The sequence below is a fragment of the Barbus barbus genome (genome assembly GCF_936440315.1).
Source record: "Barbus barbus genome assembly, chromosome: 32".
NCBI lineage: Eukaryota > Metazoa > Chordata > Actinopteri > Cypriniformes > Cyprinidae > Barbus > Barbus barbus.
In genome coordinates this window covers 6,404,649-6,418,966 of record NC_136760.1, presented here as the reverse complement: position 1 = coordinate 6,418,966, position 14,318 = coordinate 6,404,649, and the positions used below count along the sequence as shown (strand labels likewise).

Sequence of the window (14,318 nt, the reverse complement as noted above, 5' to 3'; positions counted from 1 at the left end):
GAATGAGAAGTTCCCTCCCCAAAACCTGTCTAACAAGTAAACTTGAAGATTGCTATTCATAAATAGTCAGTACCTGAATACAAGTACGGTTGTGGGTAGAAGGGATAACTGGTATGGTTAAGGTTAGAAGGGATACATATGGCTCTACTGGGCATGCGCACATCAATACAGCGTAATATGTGTCACACTGTACAACAAAAATTACTATTTTTGCATTATTGTAAGGGGTAGGATTAGTGTTGAGGTAGGTGTAGACGTTAATAAAACAGTCTAATTGTCGGGTGAAAACAAACTAACCAGCTCTCGAACCAACAGACTAGTTTGTTGGAGTTTGTCTGTGTTGTGTGAGGTAGGGGCTTGAAGATCTTTCATTTTCATTTCAATTTAATTTGTTTATTCTGAAATATTAAACATATTAAATTAATTCATTGCGCTTTTACAGAGGAGACTAGTTAGTATCATTTTTTTTTAAACATGACAAATTAGGTCTGACTCTGCCGCTGGAGAGTAGATGAGACACTGAGTAACGCAACTGAATGTTTCGTAACACTGACACGCAGATGTTTTAGACTTAGATAACTTGTCTTCATTCTGATTGGCTCACTGAGCGAATACATACAGCTAGAATGACCAATAAAGTACCGCGCCTCATTGACTATTAAGCAAAAGGCACATTGAAACGATATCCATTGGTCAAAATGTTCAGCCCTATGGAAATAAGGGGATTTGAGGTGGGACTAGTTAAGTAACATGGTTAGGACATATCTTGTGACCGCAATAAAAACTTTCAGGATTGTCAGTGTTGTACCAGCTTATTTTTTATGTGAGAGACCGTTTGACAAAGTGTAAGGTCTGATTAATCGTCTCCTGCATCCAGCTTTTTCCAAGGTGTTGACTTCTACTGTTTTGAGATGTCTAAAGAAATTCCGGAAATATTCAAATCCTTGCTTGAGTGTCCCTTCTCTGTCCCTTCGATTGATGACAACGGTAAGAATTTTCACTGTTGGCTCATTACAGGTAAATCGGAGCACTCCAGTTCTCCTGAATTCACTATACAGTGTGCAGCTGACACAGCTCATATGCTGTAGGATTGTACTTGTGACATACGATACTACGTCATGCATTAAATAGATCAAGTGGTGCATACGTTAAAAATTAGACTGTTTCTAGTTTTATTGCACAAATAAGCAATGCATTATTTTACATAATGTGGACTATTTCTTTTAATGACTCTTAAGTGTCAACAGCAAATATTGTGCATTGAGAAGTAGTTTACTAACAAAGTTTTGGATACAGTTGCTAGATAACCTGTGTTTGCAATTAAACTTGATAATTTGCATTAACCCTTTTTGTTTTTTATATTGATTCTGATGATTCTGTCATATGTATTAAGTAGAACATGAAAATTGGGACTGATATTTAAAATTTAATGACAGAGATCCACTTAGATTTTAAAGGTATGGAACCGTAACTGAAATATGCAAATAATAGCTTACACAAAAAAATGTAGGCCACTCTGCAATCGCTGATTGTTTATTTGTAAAGTCATCTTGGCTAAATAATTAATTTAAAAATAAACCATGAAATATTACCAAATGACATCAATTACATATCACCTGTCGTAAACTCAAGGGCAAGATATCTTCTTTCTTTTTTTTCCCCCAAGGGCAAGATATCTGCAGGCTCATTCTGCACGTGAAGCACGCGATATTTTCTCTATAGGCCTCCTTTGGTGTTTGGTGACTGCACGTGCGAGGCCATGTGTCAGTACATTTGATACGGTACACATACCGTTCCCCCGCGAGGTATGCGATAATTAGATACAGGGACGTGGTATATTATTCTGTTATTCCCTGACACTGTGGTGTTATTAATGCGGATTAACTGGAGGTTTAATTAAAGGTGGCCGTTAATCAGTCGTACTACGAAAGCGTTTTTATTTGGAATAAATTAGTAAACGTGTAAAAGTGGTTTTATGGTTTTATATGGTATGCATGCCCCACATTTCAAACCCAACTGTGTATGTGTGTATATATAGGCCTCGTGACACGTTTTTCCAACACATTTGTGAAAATATATGTAACAGTTTTGATCGACCAATGAGGAGTCGACGATCCGTCCCACCGACACGCGTCATGCCTATTTAATTATTCATTAGTTGAGAGCGCAACCAACCTACCCGCATCCAAGAAAACGGGGGGGGGTTTCTATAATGGGGCGTGGTTTATTTCAATGTTAAAACGCTCTTCTGTAGCCAACTGGAAAATCGGGTCAAACACAAAATTAGAGTCTGAGTAGATGTGTCAACCGGCGAAGTGATCTCAAATTTGATTATTTTTGTTTAAGTGTAAAAGAAATTGAATATATTAACATATTTTTCTTTGATTAAATTAGGGATTTCAGGTTGTTTTTACGCGCGTACCGCTTCGGTCAAAAGCTTCGGTCAAAATGGACGTGGACCTTGTTTCCGTCGCGATAGACGCAGGCTCTGATACTCCTTCTCCTGCCTTTCCAGTAGTTTTAAAGAAAATCATGGAAATCCCGCCACCGAATCTTCTCGAAGGGGATGACGGTAAGTGTGCCTCTGCACCAGACTGCGCTCGCTGTTCTGCTGAATTACTGTCGCGTGCATCTGTAGGTTAATATAACAACAGACCAGGAAGCTTTTCTCGTTGTGTAAATACAGGACATGTTTATCCGTGTTGTTTATAACGTGGTTAGTGGAACCTAATTTCTCAACGGTTGCATTCTTCGTGAATTCGCCTTTTCTGTGCTTCAGTGGAACCGATTCACAAAAACAATGTTATTTTAGCCCTGTTTCATGTATATATGCACATTGCACACCGCTTATGTTGCTCCGTCATGCAAAGATGCTATGCTTGTGCCTCTGGCGCATAAGGTCATAAATTGTTGTTTTTATAATGCTGAATCTTGTCTGTCACAAACTGAAGTGTATCATGACATAACAACATACACGTTTAATACTGAATATTGTTTTTTTCGGTTCTTTGAACGCAACTCAGTACCGAAATTGCAGTCTCTAGATGAAACTGATACAGTTTGTCTCTTTTTTTCAAATCTGCAGTGACTTTAAAATCTTATTACACGATCTACTTTTTTTTTTGTCAGATGCAAATTACGTGTAGATTCTAAGACTTGGGATTTAAACAAACAAACAAACAAAAATATTTTTTTTTAATTACAGAAAATGATAAAGAGAAACTCTTTGAGGATGTTGACACTGGAGGGGTCAGTGAAATGGGACCATCAGCTGCCTTAACACCTGCCATCTGGGAAAAGACCATCCCCTATGATGGCGAGACCTTCCACCTGGAATACATGGATCTGGAGGAGTTTCTCATGGAGAATGGCATTCCTGCCGCAGGGGATGAAGGTCTGCCGAAGAGTCTTGCAAAAGAAAACGTACAGCTGACAACTGAAAAACCATCCGCAACCTCTACAAGCAACACAGCCCCAGCAATCTCTCTTATACCAGTCATGGAACTGGATCAGTGTGAGGAGGAAGTGGTCACAATCACGGCATCCAGCTCTAGCTCAACAGACACCAATTCAGGTCAGGATAGAAAACAGAACATAGTGTACTTTCTGTCACAACACACTTAATCCATTACACAGTTAAGCTGTTTATCATGAAGATCTGCCTTAAAGCTCAACAACAATGAAGTGATATTTAAACTAGTGCTGTTAAACGATTAATCATACAAAATAAGTTTTTGTTTACATAATGTGTGTGCTGTTTACATTTATTATGTATGTATAGACACACACACAGCATGTTTTGAAAATATTTACATGTGTATATATTAACATACATATAAATTATATCATATTTATACATTTAATATATAAACGTAACATTTTTCTTAAATATATACATGCATGTGTGTGTATATATATATATATATATATATATATATATATATATATATATATATATATATATATATATATATATATATATAACATAATAAATATACACAGTACACACACACATGTATTATGTTTAAAAAAACTTATTTTGGATGTGATTAATTGCGATTAATCGTTTGACAGCACTACTTTAAACATATTCAGTTGGAATAGCAAAAACGTCTGAAACTAATGAAACCGTACTAGAATTTGATTTAATTTCATTACTGGAATTTACTAATTCACGTTTCAGATCAGGAGCGTGATAATCCAGAGCCCATTAATCCAGATGATATCGAGGTAGAGGTCCCCTATGAGCCAGATCCCACAGACCTTGTGCTGTCCAGCATACCCGGAGGTGAACTGTTTAACCCTCGCAAACATCGCTTCTCCGAGGAGGAGCTGAAGCCTCAGCCTATGATCAAGAAAGCAAAGAAAGTGTTTGTGCCTGAGGAACAGAAGGTAAACCCATTCGAACCTTCCTTGGGGTAATTATAATTAACTAAATCTATTAGAAGAAAACTGTCTTACTTGAAAGAAACTAAACTTTTACTAAAATATCTTTTAAACTTATTTTATTTCAGCTATTTGCTCAGACATTAGATTTACTTAACTCGATGCACTAAAATAAACAAAAACTGAAATAAAAATGTATAAATACTATAAAGACTTAAAAATGAAAAAAAATCACAAAAATTACTAAAACTAAAATAAAATGTAAACTGAAAATAAAAAAAACATTTAAAATATTCATATAAACTGTATTAATATCTCAATGACACTAAAATAAAACTGACTTAAATATTACTTTCATATTGTGCGAGTATATATACTATATAGTTTACCTAAAAATGAAAATTTTGTCATTACCCTCGTGTCGTTCCAAACCTGTAAGACCTTCGTTCATCTTCGGGAACACAAATTAAGATATTTTTGATGAATTCTGAGAGATCTCTTACCTTGCATTGGCAGCAGTGTTACTACCATATTTAAGGCCCAGAAAGATCGTAAGGACATCGTTAAAATAGTATGTGACATCAGTGGTTCAACTGTAAAGTTAGCACCACTGTGCCTTGTTTGAATGCACACGCATGTGTCGTGGTACTGTCATGAACGTGCGTCGAAAACTGATACAGAAGAGAAGAAATAGTTGAATAAAGTCGTTATTTTTGTTTTCTTTGTGCACAAAAAGTATTCTCGTAAAATTAAGATTGAATGTCACATCATGGACTGTTTTAACAACGTCCTTACTACCTTTCTGGGCCTTGAACGTGGCGGTCTATGCAGGTTTAGAAAGCTCTCGGATTTCATCAAAAATATCTTAATTTGTGTTCCAAAGATGAAGGAAGGTCTGACTGGTTTGGAACGACATGAGGGTGAGTACTTAATGACAGAATTTTTGGTGAACTATCCCTTTAACTGATCAACAAAGGCAAGCAAGTATTTGTGCCTGAAGCCCAAAATTTTATTATACAGTTACACCCTAAACATAAAGCTCTGAAGTCTTTTGTCAACACGTGTTATATAAAAAGATGTTAACAGTTGTATTTTATAACAACACAGGGCCATTTTCAAAATAGAGAAAAAAAAAATTGTCTCCAACATTTGATTTTATATCCGCTCTCTATTTCAGGATGACAAATATTGGCAGCGGAGGAAGAAGAACAACGTTGCAGCCAAACGGTCACGAGATGCCAGGCGTCTAAAAGAGAATCAGATCACAGTGCGAGCAGCCTTTTTGGAGCGAGAGAACTCCGCTTTGAGACAGGAAGTGGCAGAGTTGCGCAAGGACTTTGGGCGCTGCAAGAACATTGTGGCACGTTATGAAGCCAAATACGGAGTGCTGTAAGGGACAAACGTGCACACATATAAACACTTAATCGAAACATCCCCACTCAGAGTTAAAACACAGCAGCTCTTATAGGTCAAGTAGTACTGTAAATAATGTGGTGATTAACAACCTTTTCTCTTCTTTTTCAAGTGCACCTGCTGAAGACCTCTAAACAATTATTGATTTATTTGCATTTATGAAAGGCAATAAATTAATAATGGTGTGAAGTGAAGAGGAGAAAACAGGAGATAAATTAATATTTGATTCAATCTGATATTCATGTTCTTAAAAAACAGTCAACGATTATAAACATGTCCCCTTCATTTTAATCTTACTTCAGTTCAAAAGCACATCCATGACTATACCAATAGAGCTTTTTAAGTGTTTTTTTATAATGCACCAGGGTAAAAGAGGTCTTCTCTCACTTGTTCGTGTTTTATGACAAGTTTGATAACATCAAAGTAGTTTTAGGAAATAATGTGCATTGGAAGTCTGTGGTCTTTATTCATAAAAAATGACTGGCATTCACTTCAATGTACTTTCTTATATACCTTCAGTATGTTTATCTTTGACTTCTCTGAAAAATTACATTAATTCTAAGAATTCCTTTGGTACAGGGTACCAAGTGGTGCATTTTACCTGCAAAAGTAGAAATAAAATGACATTATTGAAATATGGAGAGAATGTATCACATAAAAAATGTGCAACTGTGCAAATGGAAACAAAACTGTAACCAGGAATTGTAAATGTATCATGTTTTGTGCTGCAAAATATGTAGATGTTTTGTTTTACTGGCAGCAAGTACTAGAATTCAGTAGAAACTGAACTGAAATTATGTGCTTTGTATATCTGCGAAACCTAAAACATATTTAGACCTATTTTAGATTTTCAGTCAATCTTCTAAAATCAAACCTTGTTTACTTCACCATAGTCGTTTGCCTTTTCTGGGACTCATGGAGGTCAGTTTGTGTACAGAAATAACACTGTACATGTGACAGATCTTCTATCTGCGTCAGACTTAGAAAAACAAATTAAGTGCTGTTATAGTTTTTTCATATGTATATTTTTTCAGAAAACTTCAGATATTTTACAAAAATGGCTTTGCAGTGTGAACCACACCATTTATAGCTCAGTCCATATAAATCCGTAAGTGTCTTCAGCAGAGACATTTGAGCTACATATTTTGTGCAACTTGTCTGTCATTTTGAAACGTATATCATCAAAGACAGATAATAAAGGGTCAGTTTTAACAAATGTCAATATCTTGTGTTCTTGGTTCATTGTTGTGAAGTGGAAGTTAAGCTAACATTTATTACAAAGTTTAAATTTGCAATAATCACCTTTGACCACATTTGTCCTTTTTCAGGTGTTTTGTGTAAAGGGAATCCGATATGTAATGTAATCTTGACCAAAGCAAACTTAGATTGAACGCTGAAAAACATGTTTTCTTTAGCTAGTACAAAACGACTCCATTTAAATCAGGTGCTTAAACTATTTGTGGTCTGTAGGCACTTTTTTTTTTTTTTAAAGTGCACTTATGCTTGGTCATTTCTCCTTGAGCTTCCTTTCAAGACGACAATAAATTGGAATAATGTTTGATGGCTGTTCTGAAAGGAGTAGTGACTGTGCCTGATAAGAAGCACTTCTTCTGCTGAACTAGAAGAAAACTCAGTTGCATATGAGATGCCAACTTTTTGCAGTAACAAATATTTGTTTGAATGTGTTTCTAATTGTTATTTCTCTTTTGGGTGGAATGAATTCTCTTTGTAAGTCATGTGAACTTTTTTTTTTTTTACTTGTATATGTTGTCTCTGCGCCTTGTTGTTGGATGTTTCTTGTACATATTAAAGAATTCAAAAATCTGTCTTGCCTACATGTCATTTATAACAATATAGCAGTGTATTTCATCAGTGGCAGTGTGATATGCAGATATAGTGAACTAAACTAACTCCAGTCTGAAAGAGAATGCTGCCACTCTTGGTGGTTTTCACTCCATGTAGGTTTTCTTCAGCAGCGATCACATTTTAATCAAGATTACCTAACATTTATCAAATTACAACTTCCAAAAGGTTTTGACCAGCATATGCCTAGCAAGCCTATACAATCTCAAATTCCTTTACCTAAATGTTCCACGGCACACATTTAAATGCAAGGTAAAAAATAATATTTCAATATATACACGTTGGAGCTGGTTTATGTTGATAGATATGAATTTGATAACTGATCGATATTTGATTTTGCCCAATAAAATAATGTGCTTAAAGAAAGGCAATAAGAAGGTTGTGATTGTACTAGCAAAATCTATATTTAAAATGCCTTTCCTTCTTGTGACGTGGTCCCTGAGAGAAGCCACAAGAGTTACGTCTAATTAAATACCTCATATACAGTTTGTGTAGCCAAAACACCGATAGAACGATCTGATGCATAATGCTGGACATTTAATTATAAGCTCAGGTGTTTCATCTTGAAATCTCTATAATACTTCCAGCTGTTAAATCCAGAAGTTGAAAGAGATTAAATATTCCTTCTTGCAAGCATCTAATCATCTAATAATGAAAAATGTAAAGGTTGTCAATAACCAGGTAAATACAAGTCATCTAAAGATTATAAGTATGCAGAATTATACGTTTCAAATCAAGCAGAACAAAATAATCGACATCACAACATTAAAAAATTTATTGTAACGTGTCTGATAACAAAATGGAAAAGTCTTGCAAAAAAAAAAATCCCTCTGTTTCTTCACCTCTTCTTGAAGCCATATTTTTTTCTCTCATAGAAAAGGTCAGTCTTCGAGCTGCCGAGGTTCACGATCTTGGGGCAGCCATCCCTCTGTGTAACAATGAAACAGACAGTTCTTCAGAAACTTAATAAAAACCATGCATGTAAACACTGCAAAATTACATTTGATATTTTATTCATATGAGATTAAACAGCAATACAAGGACTGAAAAATATCCTTGATACTGGGCAATATAGACTTAGCATCAGTCAAATCAATCAAATGCAGAGCAGATTTACTCACGTCTTTCTCCTGGATGGTGCACTCTTTACAGTAGTAGGCATCAGATACTCCAGGACCACCACAAATGACACAGCGCCCTTGGTAAGACCCATAGTTGCATTCATCACAAATACGAACTAGTGTACAAGGCCTGACATAAGAGTCACAGATAACACATTTGCCATCACCTTAAAAAGAAAAGAAAGACATCTGCTGGGTTAAAGAAAAAACATTCTTATCAAACAGAATTGTGGCGTATATGTACCACTTAACCTTGAAGCTCATGGGAGTTCTGCTTTTATATCACTGTTAACAATCAATTTCATTTTTTTTTTGTTGCTACTGTTGGACACTATTAAGTATGTAAATAAAGTTATTAATGTAAATATAGTTATTAATGTTCCTTTAACCAAACATCTGTAAAACAAATAAATGTATTGAATATTTCGGGGGGAAAACACTGAAATCATAAGATTTCTTAGTAATAACAAAAAAAAAGGCCAAGCTTCAAACCAATAAAGTCTAAAACTTACATTTTTCACACAGTCTTCCAATGGCTGCAACGAAAGGAAACATCGAATTAGATTCAACGCATCGAACTGAAACATTGCAAATATAAGATTGTCACTAAATGTTAAAATACCAGCTTTTTCTCTAACTAAATGTATGGTTAGAATGGAGTTTAAGCTGTTAACTGTTACCTAAAGCAATAAATTAATCTTTAATTTTACTGTTCACTCTGAGTTTAGCGCTAGCAAACATCCTCACTGCATTGTTAGCTACAAACGTGTTCGCTAAACAAATATATTAAACAGGTATTAAACTCTAAATCTAGACCTAATAAACAGAAACCTTACCAACTCCAGCCTGTTTCCTGCAAAAAATCAAATCTGGGTGATGTTTGGCCATTATAAATGAACGAAGGTTGCTAGATTGCTAGCCAGACACTAGCGGCGATGCAGCGATGACCTCAGAACTTCCTTCTTCTGATGTTTTGGATCGAAGGCTCCGCGGCGTCTTACTGCCGCCTACTGGACGCAATAAAACATGATCATAGTGACAAGATGTCATGTATTACATTTTTAGGGAAGAGTAGAATTATTTTTTTTTTTTTAAAGGCAATTATGTATGTTAGTCCAAATGTGTATTTCTAAAGATATCAGGCACTTGTTTCATGGCGAAAACTAATCTAAACAGGTTCCATTCGTTAACATAATATTACGAGCAATGCATTTGCTACAGTCACAGTAAGTCATATTAAAGGATACAACTTTTTATTTTAAAAATGTATCTGTCAATGTTTAAATTAAAATGAATTAAGATTAATAAAATGCTTTAGAAGTATTTTCATGCACTGAATGCACTGATTGATATGTTAATGAATGCATATGTTAATGCACTGAAAACAATGATTCATTAAATTAGCTATTTTTTTAAGGTGTTTGCAATCAACTTATTTTAGCTACATTGAAATAAACAAATTTAGTTGACTAACTTTCAACATTAAAAAAAAATGTAGCTAAAATAAATTGCTTGCAACCACTTAAAAAAATGTATCATTTTTTTCAGTGTGTTATCAGCTATTTAATATATTATGACTCTATGTTTGGAGTTATATATTTTTAACTTTTTCATATAAATGTTTGTATATTGTATGAAATTGTTGTTTGCATGTTATATTAAGATCTGTAGTCTACTGTTGCCTGCAATTGTATAGTGTTTATGGTATAAAGATATACATATATCCCATAAGATAAATAGATCACAGGTTTAAAAAAAATATTGCTAGAAATGTTTATATTTTTTAAGGTCCTAAAAACAAGACATGAACACCAAAGAGGGAACACCTTTTATTGTATAAAGTCTGATTAAAAAAAGTGGAAAACCCTTTGTTATGGGAATTTCTAATTTAGTCTTTCTTGCATATTTTGTACTAATCTCATTTAACATTTTTAATATATATATGTGTTAATCATGAACTAAACATATAATTATGATGTACATGAGCTGTGCATGTGTTATGGGGTGATGTGCACAGAGTAACATGATGGCTAAGGTTTTATCTGTTTTCAACAATGTATCTTCTTGGATGCACTGATCATTTCTGAAGAAATTCAAAACAAGACAAAGACAAACTTTGTTTGGTCTTTTCATTTTCAGTCTTCACAATTTCATTAAATCAGATTTTCCACGACACCTTGCAAAAAAGGAAAAAAGAAAAAAAGACATTTAACAGATCCTAAGTTAACATCCGGTAATTTCCACTAGTTTGAGCTTTTCAGTTGAAGTTTTAGTTTACACATTGTATGTTTTGACTTGTTAATGAGGTAGGTGGCACAAGTCCTCTGAGTAAGGCCACTGGCAAGGCAAAGCACTTGCTTTGTTCCTCTTTTGTATGTCACTTTGGATAAAAGTGTCTGCTCAATGCAGAAATGTAATGTAAATGAGTTAAAGAGCACAACATTGTAGCAGTAACATCCTGATCACACAGAACTGTGGCTTCTACTATTGTGGCATATATTAATCAGTTAACAGCCTTGGAGTTCTGTCTTAAAATGTTTATGCTACCATTAACAATACATTTTCTCTATACAAGTAAAAAATAAATTGGATTTTTTTTAAAAGAGCGATTAATCATCCTTTAATCAATGTGCAGTGAACAAATATGAAAATTGATTTAATATTAAAAAAGAAGTTACTAAACAAATGAGAATTGTTTGAAATAAATTAAATAAGTTTAAGCATCAAATTAGTACAATAAAATCCAAAACTTACATTTTTCACACTGTCTTCCAATGGCTGAAATAAATAAATAAAATACGAAAAATAAAACAAGATTCAATACAATTGACATCGAACTGAACCAATGCCAAATACAGCTGTACGCACTGAAGGCACAACAAATATTACAAGTACAGCGAGTACAGAAGGCTACATACAGCAAACACAACAAGCAAGCAAAAGAAATTACAAGGAATTAATAGACACCAAGATCGAGATTTTCTGACAAACGTTTCAAAAGTTATATCCATTATTTGGATCTCATGACCTGCAGGTGGCACTGTTCCTACATTTGGCTCAGATCATGTTGCTAATGAACTGCACAAAGTTTTGTTTAGATTAAGTATTGCTGAGCTATAACTTTTAATTTTGAGTCAACATGGTTAAATTCACACCATCATAACTAGAACAAAAAAAGTATCAAAACTGCTCAAAATTGGGCAAGATTTGCACAAGGAGTAGCAAAAAAATTTTTTCCAAACATTCTGAAAATGCTAAATGATAAATCATTCAAATCAGCATAAATGATGGAATGTAATAACACAGAGAAAACTAATTCTGGACAATGTTCTGAAGGTGTTTTTGAAAAAAAAAACGAAAAGAAAAAACTTGTCAGGACTTGTTCTCAATGAACCCTATCAAATTTTGCGCATATGTCCAGTTATTTAAAATATACTTTAAAGTGGTTCAGCCAATCCTGGAAAAATCCACAGATTCTGCATGAATCAATTGGAATATGCAGACTTAATATCAAATCAATGGGAATATATGAATATGAATCAATTGGAATATGCAGACATGGGACTGTGGGGTATGTTGTAGAGACCACAACATTGGTCAGATTACTAATCAGCACCACCAGTGTACAATTTTATTCCTTGTCATGCAGCCTATACAGTTTATAGGGCTGCCACAGACTGACCAGTGGGGAGGAAGAATAATAAGTAAACCAACAGATACACTAGAAGCTACAGCACCTTCAGTGCTTGGCCCCAAAACAGCAGAAGGAAAAAATAGATTATGACAACACTGCCTTCCAATAACAGAGGACACTGTAAACAAAAGACTCTTCACCAGGTTTTCTTCAGAGCAAATATCTGTTTAAGCTGTTAATTGGAAAACTAATGAGGACTATAAATTTGTTTGTTAAACAAATGTATCAAATAGGTATTGAACTTGGATCTAGATTTAGAGTTGAATACAGAGGTGGAAAGTTTTACCAACTCCAGCCTGTTTCCTGCAATAAATCAAATCTGGGTGATGTTCTGCCATCATGAAAGAATGAATGCAGCCAGTTAACGAGACACTGGGCAAATTCCAAGCAAACAATCCAGTCATAAAGAAGACGTTTGTGACATACTTGGCAAAGGGAGCAGTCAAAGACAACATAATGTTCAGAGATGCTATCATATAGCCTAAATACAACTATTAGGTAGGATCACATAGTAGGAACACATTCATACTGTTTGTGATAAATGTACTTTGGTTATGAAAAAAACTCATAACAAACTACTTTTATAGCCTTATGACAATTTACTTTATTTTCAAAACTTTTTTGCTGAAGAACAAAACTATATTCTATAATTTTTTTTTTTAGTCTTATACATTTTTATAATATTAAGTTTTATATTCACAAAAAATTACAACATAAAACTATACATTTATAAAAAGAATAGAAACTATAAACTATAAAGATTTTCAAGTTTATGTAACTAACCAAATGTTACATAGGCGTAATACTTTGTATTTTCTATATGTTTATATATATATATATATATATATATATATATATATATATATATATATATATATATATATATTTATATATATAGGTAAATTTACATATATGTGGATTTTGTATTTTGTTCTTATTTTTTATTTAACTTATTTGTAGCAATAGCCAAAAATATACTGTATGGGTCAAAATTATCGATTTCTCTTTTATGCCAAAAATCATTAGTATATTAAGTAAATATCATGTTCCATGTATATATTTTGTAAATGTCCTACCGTAAATATATCAAAACTTAATTTTTGATTAGTAGGCTAATATGAATTGAACTTAATTTGGACAACTTTAAAGACAATTAACTCAATATTTATATTTTGTATGTTGTCCAAAGACTAAAGGGACTTTGATCTCGGCCAAATATTGTCCTGTCCTAACATACCACACATCAATGGAAAGCTTAGTTATTCAGCTTTCAGATTATGTATAAATCTCAATGTCAAAAAATTGACCCTTATGACTGGTTTCGTGGGCCTGGGTCACATTTTGAACGACCTCCGAACTTTCTTCTTCTGATATTTTGTATTGAAGGCTGCGCAGCATTTTACTGCCACCTACTGGACGAAATAAACCCCCCTCAAAGACCAAATGTGTTAACTAAAATTAACAAATGCATTTTTTAAATAATTTTCATTAGTTACTAACGTAGTTAGGCTATTTAATATGAACAAATGGACCCTTTCTTTAAAGTGTTAGGCTTCTTAAAATATTATGAATCTATGTTTCGTTATATTTTTAATAATTGTAAATAAATGTATATTGAATAAAGACGATGTTGCCTTTTATTGTATTGCTTTTATGGTAATGTTAAATAAACAAACAAGTTGGCACATAAAAAGAAATTTAGAAATGTTCGTGTAATTTTAGACAAGGTCCTAAAAGCACGAGATGAATATCTGGACAATATATTACTAGAACTGACCACTGCTGGTATTCTCCCTGTCTGTTGACATATTTTGCGTAAAAAAAAAAAATTGGGGGAAAAA

The 14,318-nt window shown here is 33.7% G+C and overlaps 2 protein-coding genes across 6 annotated transcripts; one reads left to right on the top strand and one right to left on the bottom strand.

Annotated features, from left to right (window-relative positions):
* Nucleotides 1-718: 718 nt before the first annotated feature.
* LOC306852427 (thyrotroph embryonic factor-like) lies at nt 719-7,623 on the top strand. 5 transcript variants are annotated; one of them, XR_013782585.1, is made up of 5 exons: nt 719-987; nt 3,206-3,574; nt 4,184-4,418; nt 5,564-5,775; nt 5,912-7,623. XR_013782585.1 is itself a non-coding variant. In XM_079389226.1 (5 exons), exons 1-5 carry the CDS (start codon nt 912-914, stop codon nt 5,931-5,933), a joined length of 888 nt encoding a protein of 295 aa, XP_079245352.1. In that variant the 5' UTR covers nt 719-911; the 3' UTR covers nt 5,934-7,623. The 5 variants fall into 5 exon arrangements, 3 of the variants coding, with proteins under 3 accessions (XP_079245352.1, XP_079245350.1, XP_079245351.1); XM_079389226.1 differs by having other exon boundaries at nt 4,184-4,392; XR_013782586.1 differs by lacking the exon at nt 719-987 and adding an exon at nt 2,212-2,572.
* LOC306852429 (PHD finger-like domain-containing protein 5A) lies at nt 7,556-9,750 on the bottom strand. The gene is made up of 4 exons (XM_079389231.1): nt 9,620-9,750; nt 9,296-9,319; nt 8,784-8,950; nt 7,556-8,590 (listed from the first exon to the last, which is right to left on the bottom strand). The coding sequence occupies exons 1-4, from the start codon at nt 9,669-9,671 to the stop codon at nt 8,501-8,503; spliced, it is 333 nt and encodes a 110-aa protein (XP_079245357.1). The 5' UTR covers nt 9,672-9,750; the 3' UTR covers nt 7,556-8,500.
* Nucleotides 9,751-14,318: the final 4,568 nt, after the last annotated feature.

Bases quoted from the DNA above. Each gene is read 5' to 3' on its own strand.
- LOC306852427 (XM_079389224.1), top strand. From the start codon at position 2,449: ATGGACGTGGACCTTGTTTCCGTCGCGATAGACGCAGGCTCTGATACT. The intron at 4,393-5,563 runs GTAAACCCATTC...TCTCTATTTCAG, and splicing joins TTGTGCCTGAGGAACAGAAG to GATGACAAATATTGGCAGCG. The intron at 5,776-5,911 runs GTAAGGGACAAA...TTCTTTTTCAAG, and splicing joins GAAGCCAAATACGGAGTGCT to TGCACCTGCTGAAGACCTCT.
- LOC306852429 (XM_079389231.1), bottom strand. From the start codon at position 9,671: ATGGCCAAACATCACCCAGATTTGATTTTTTGCAGGAAACAGGCTGGA. The intron at 9,320-9,619 runs GTAAGGTTTCTG...CTTTCGTTGCAG, and splicing joins CAGGAAACAGGCTGGAGTTG to CCATTGGAAGACTGTGTGAA. The intron at 8,951-9,295 runs GTAAGTTTTAGA...TTTCTTTTTAAG, and splicing joins TGGAAGACTGTGTGAAAAAT to GTGATGGCAAATGTGTTATC.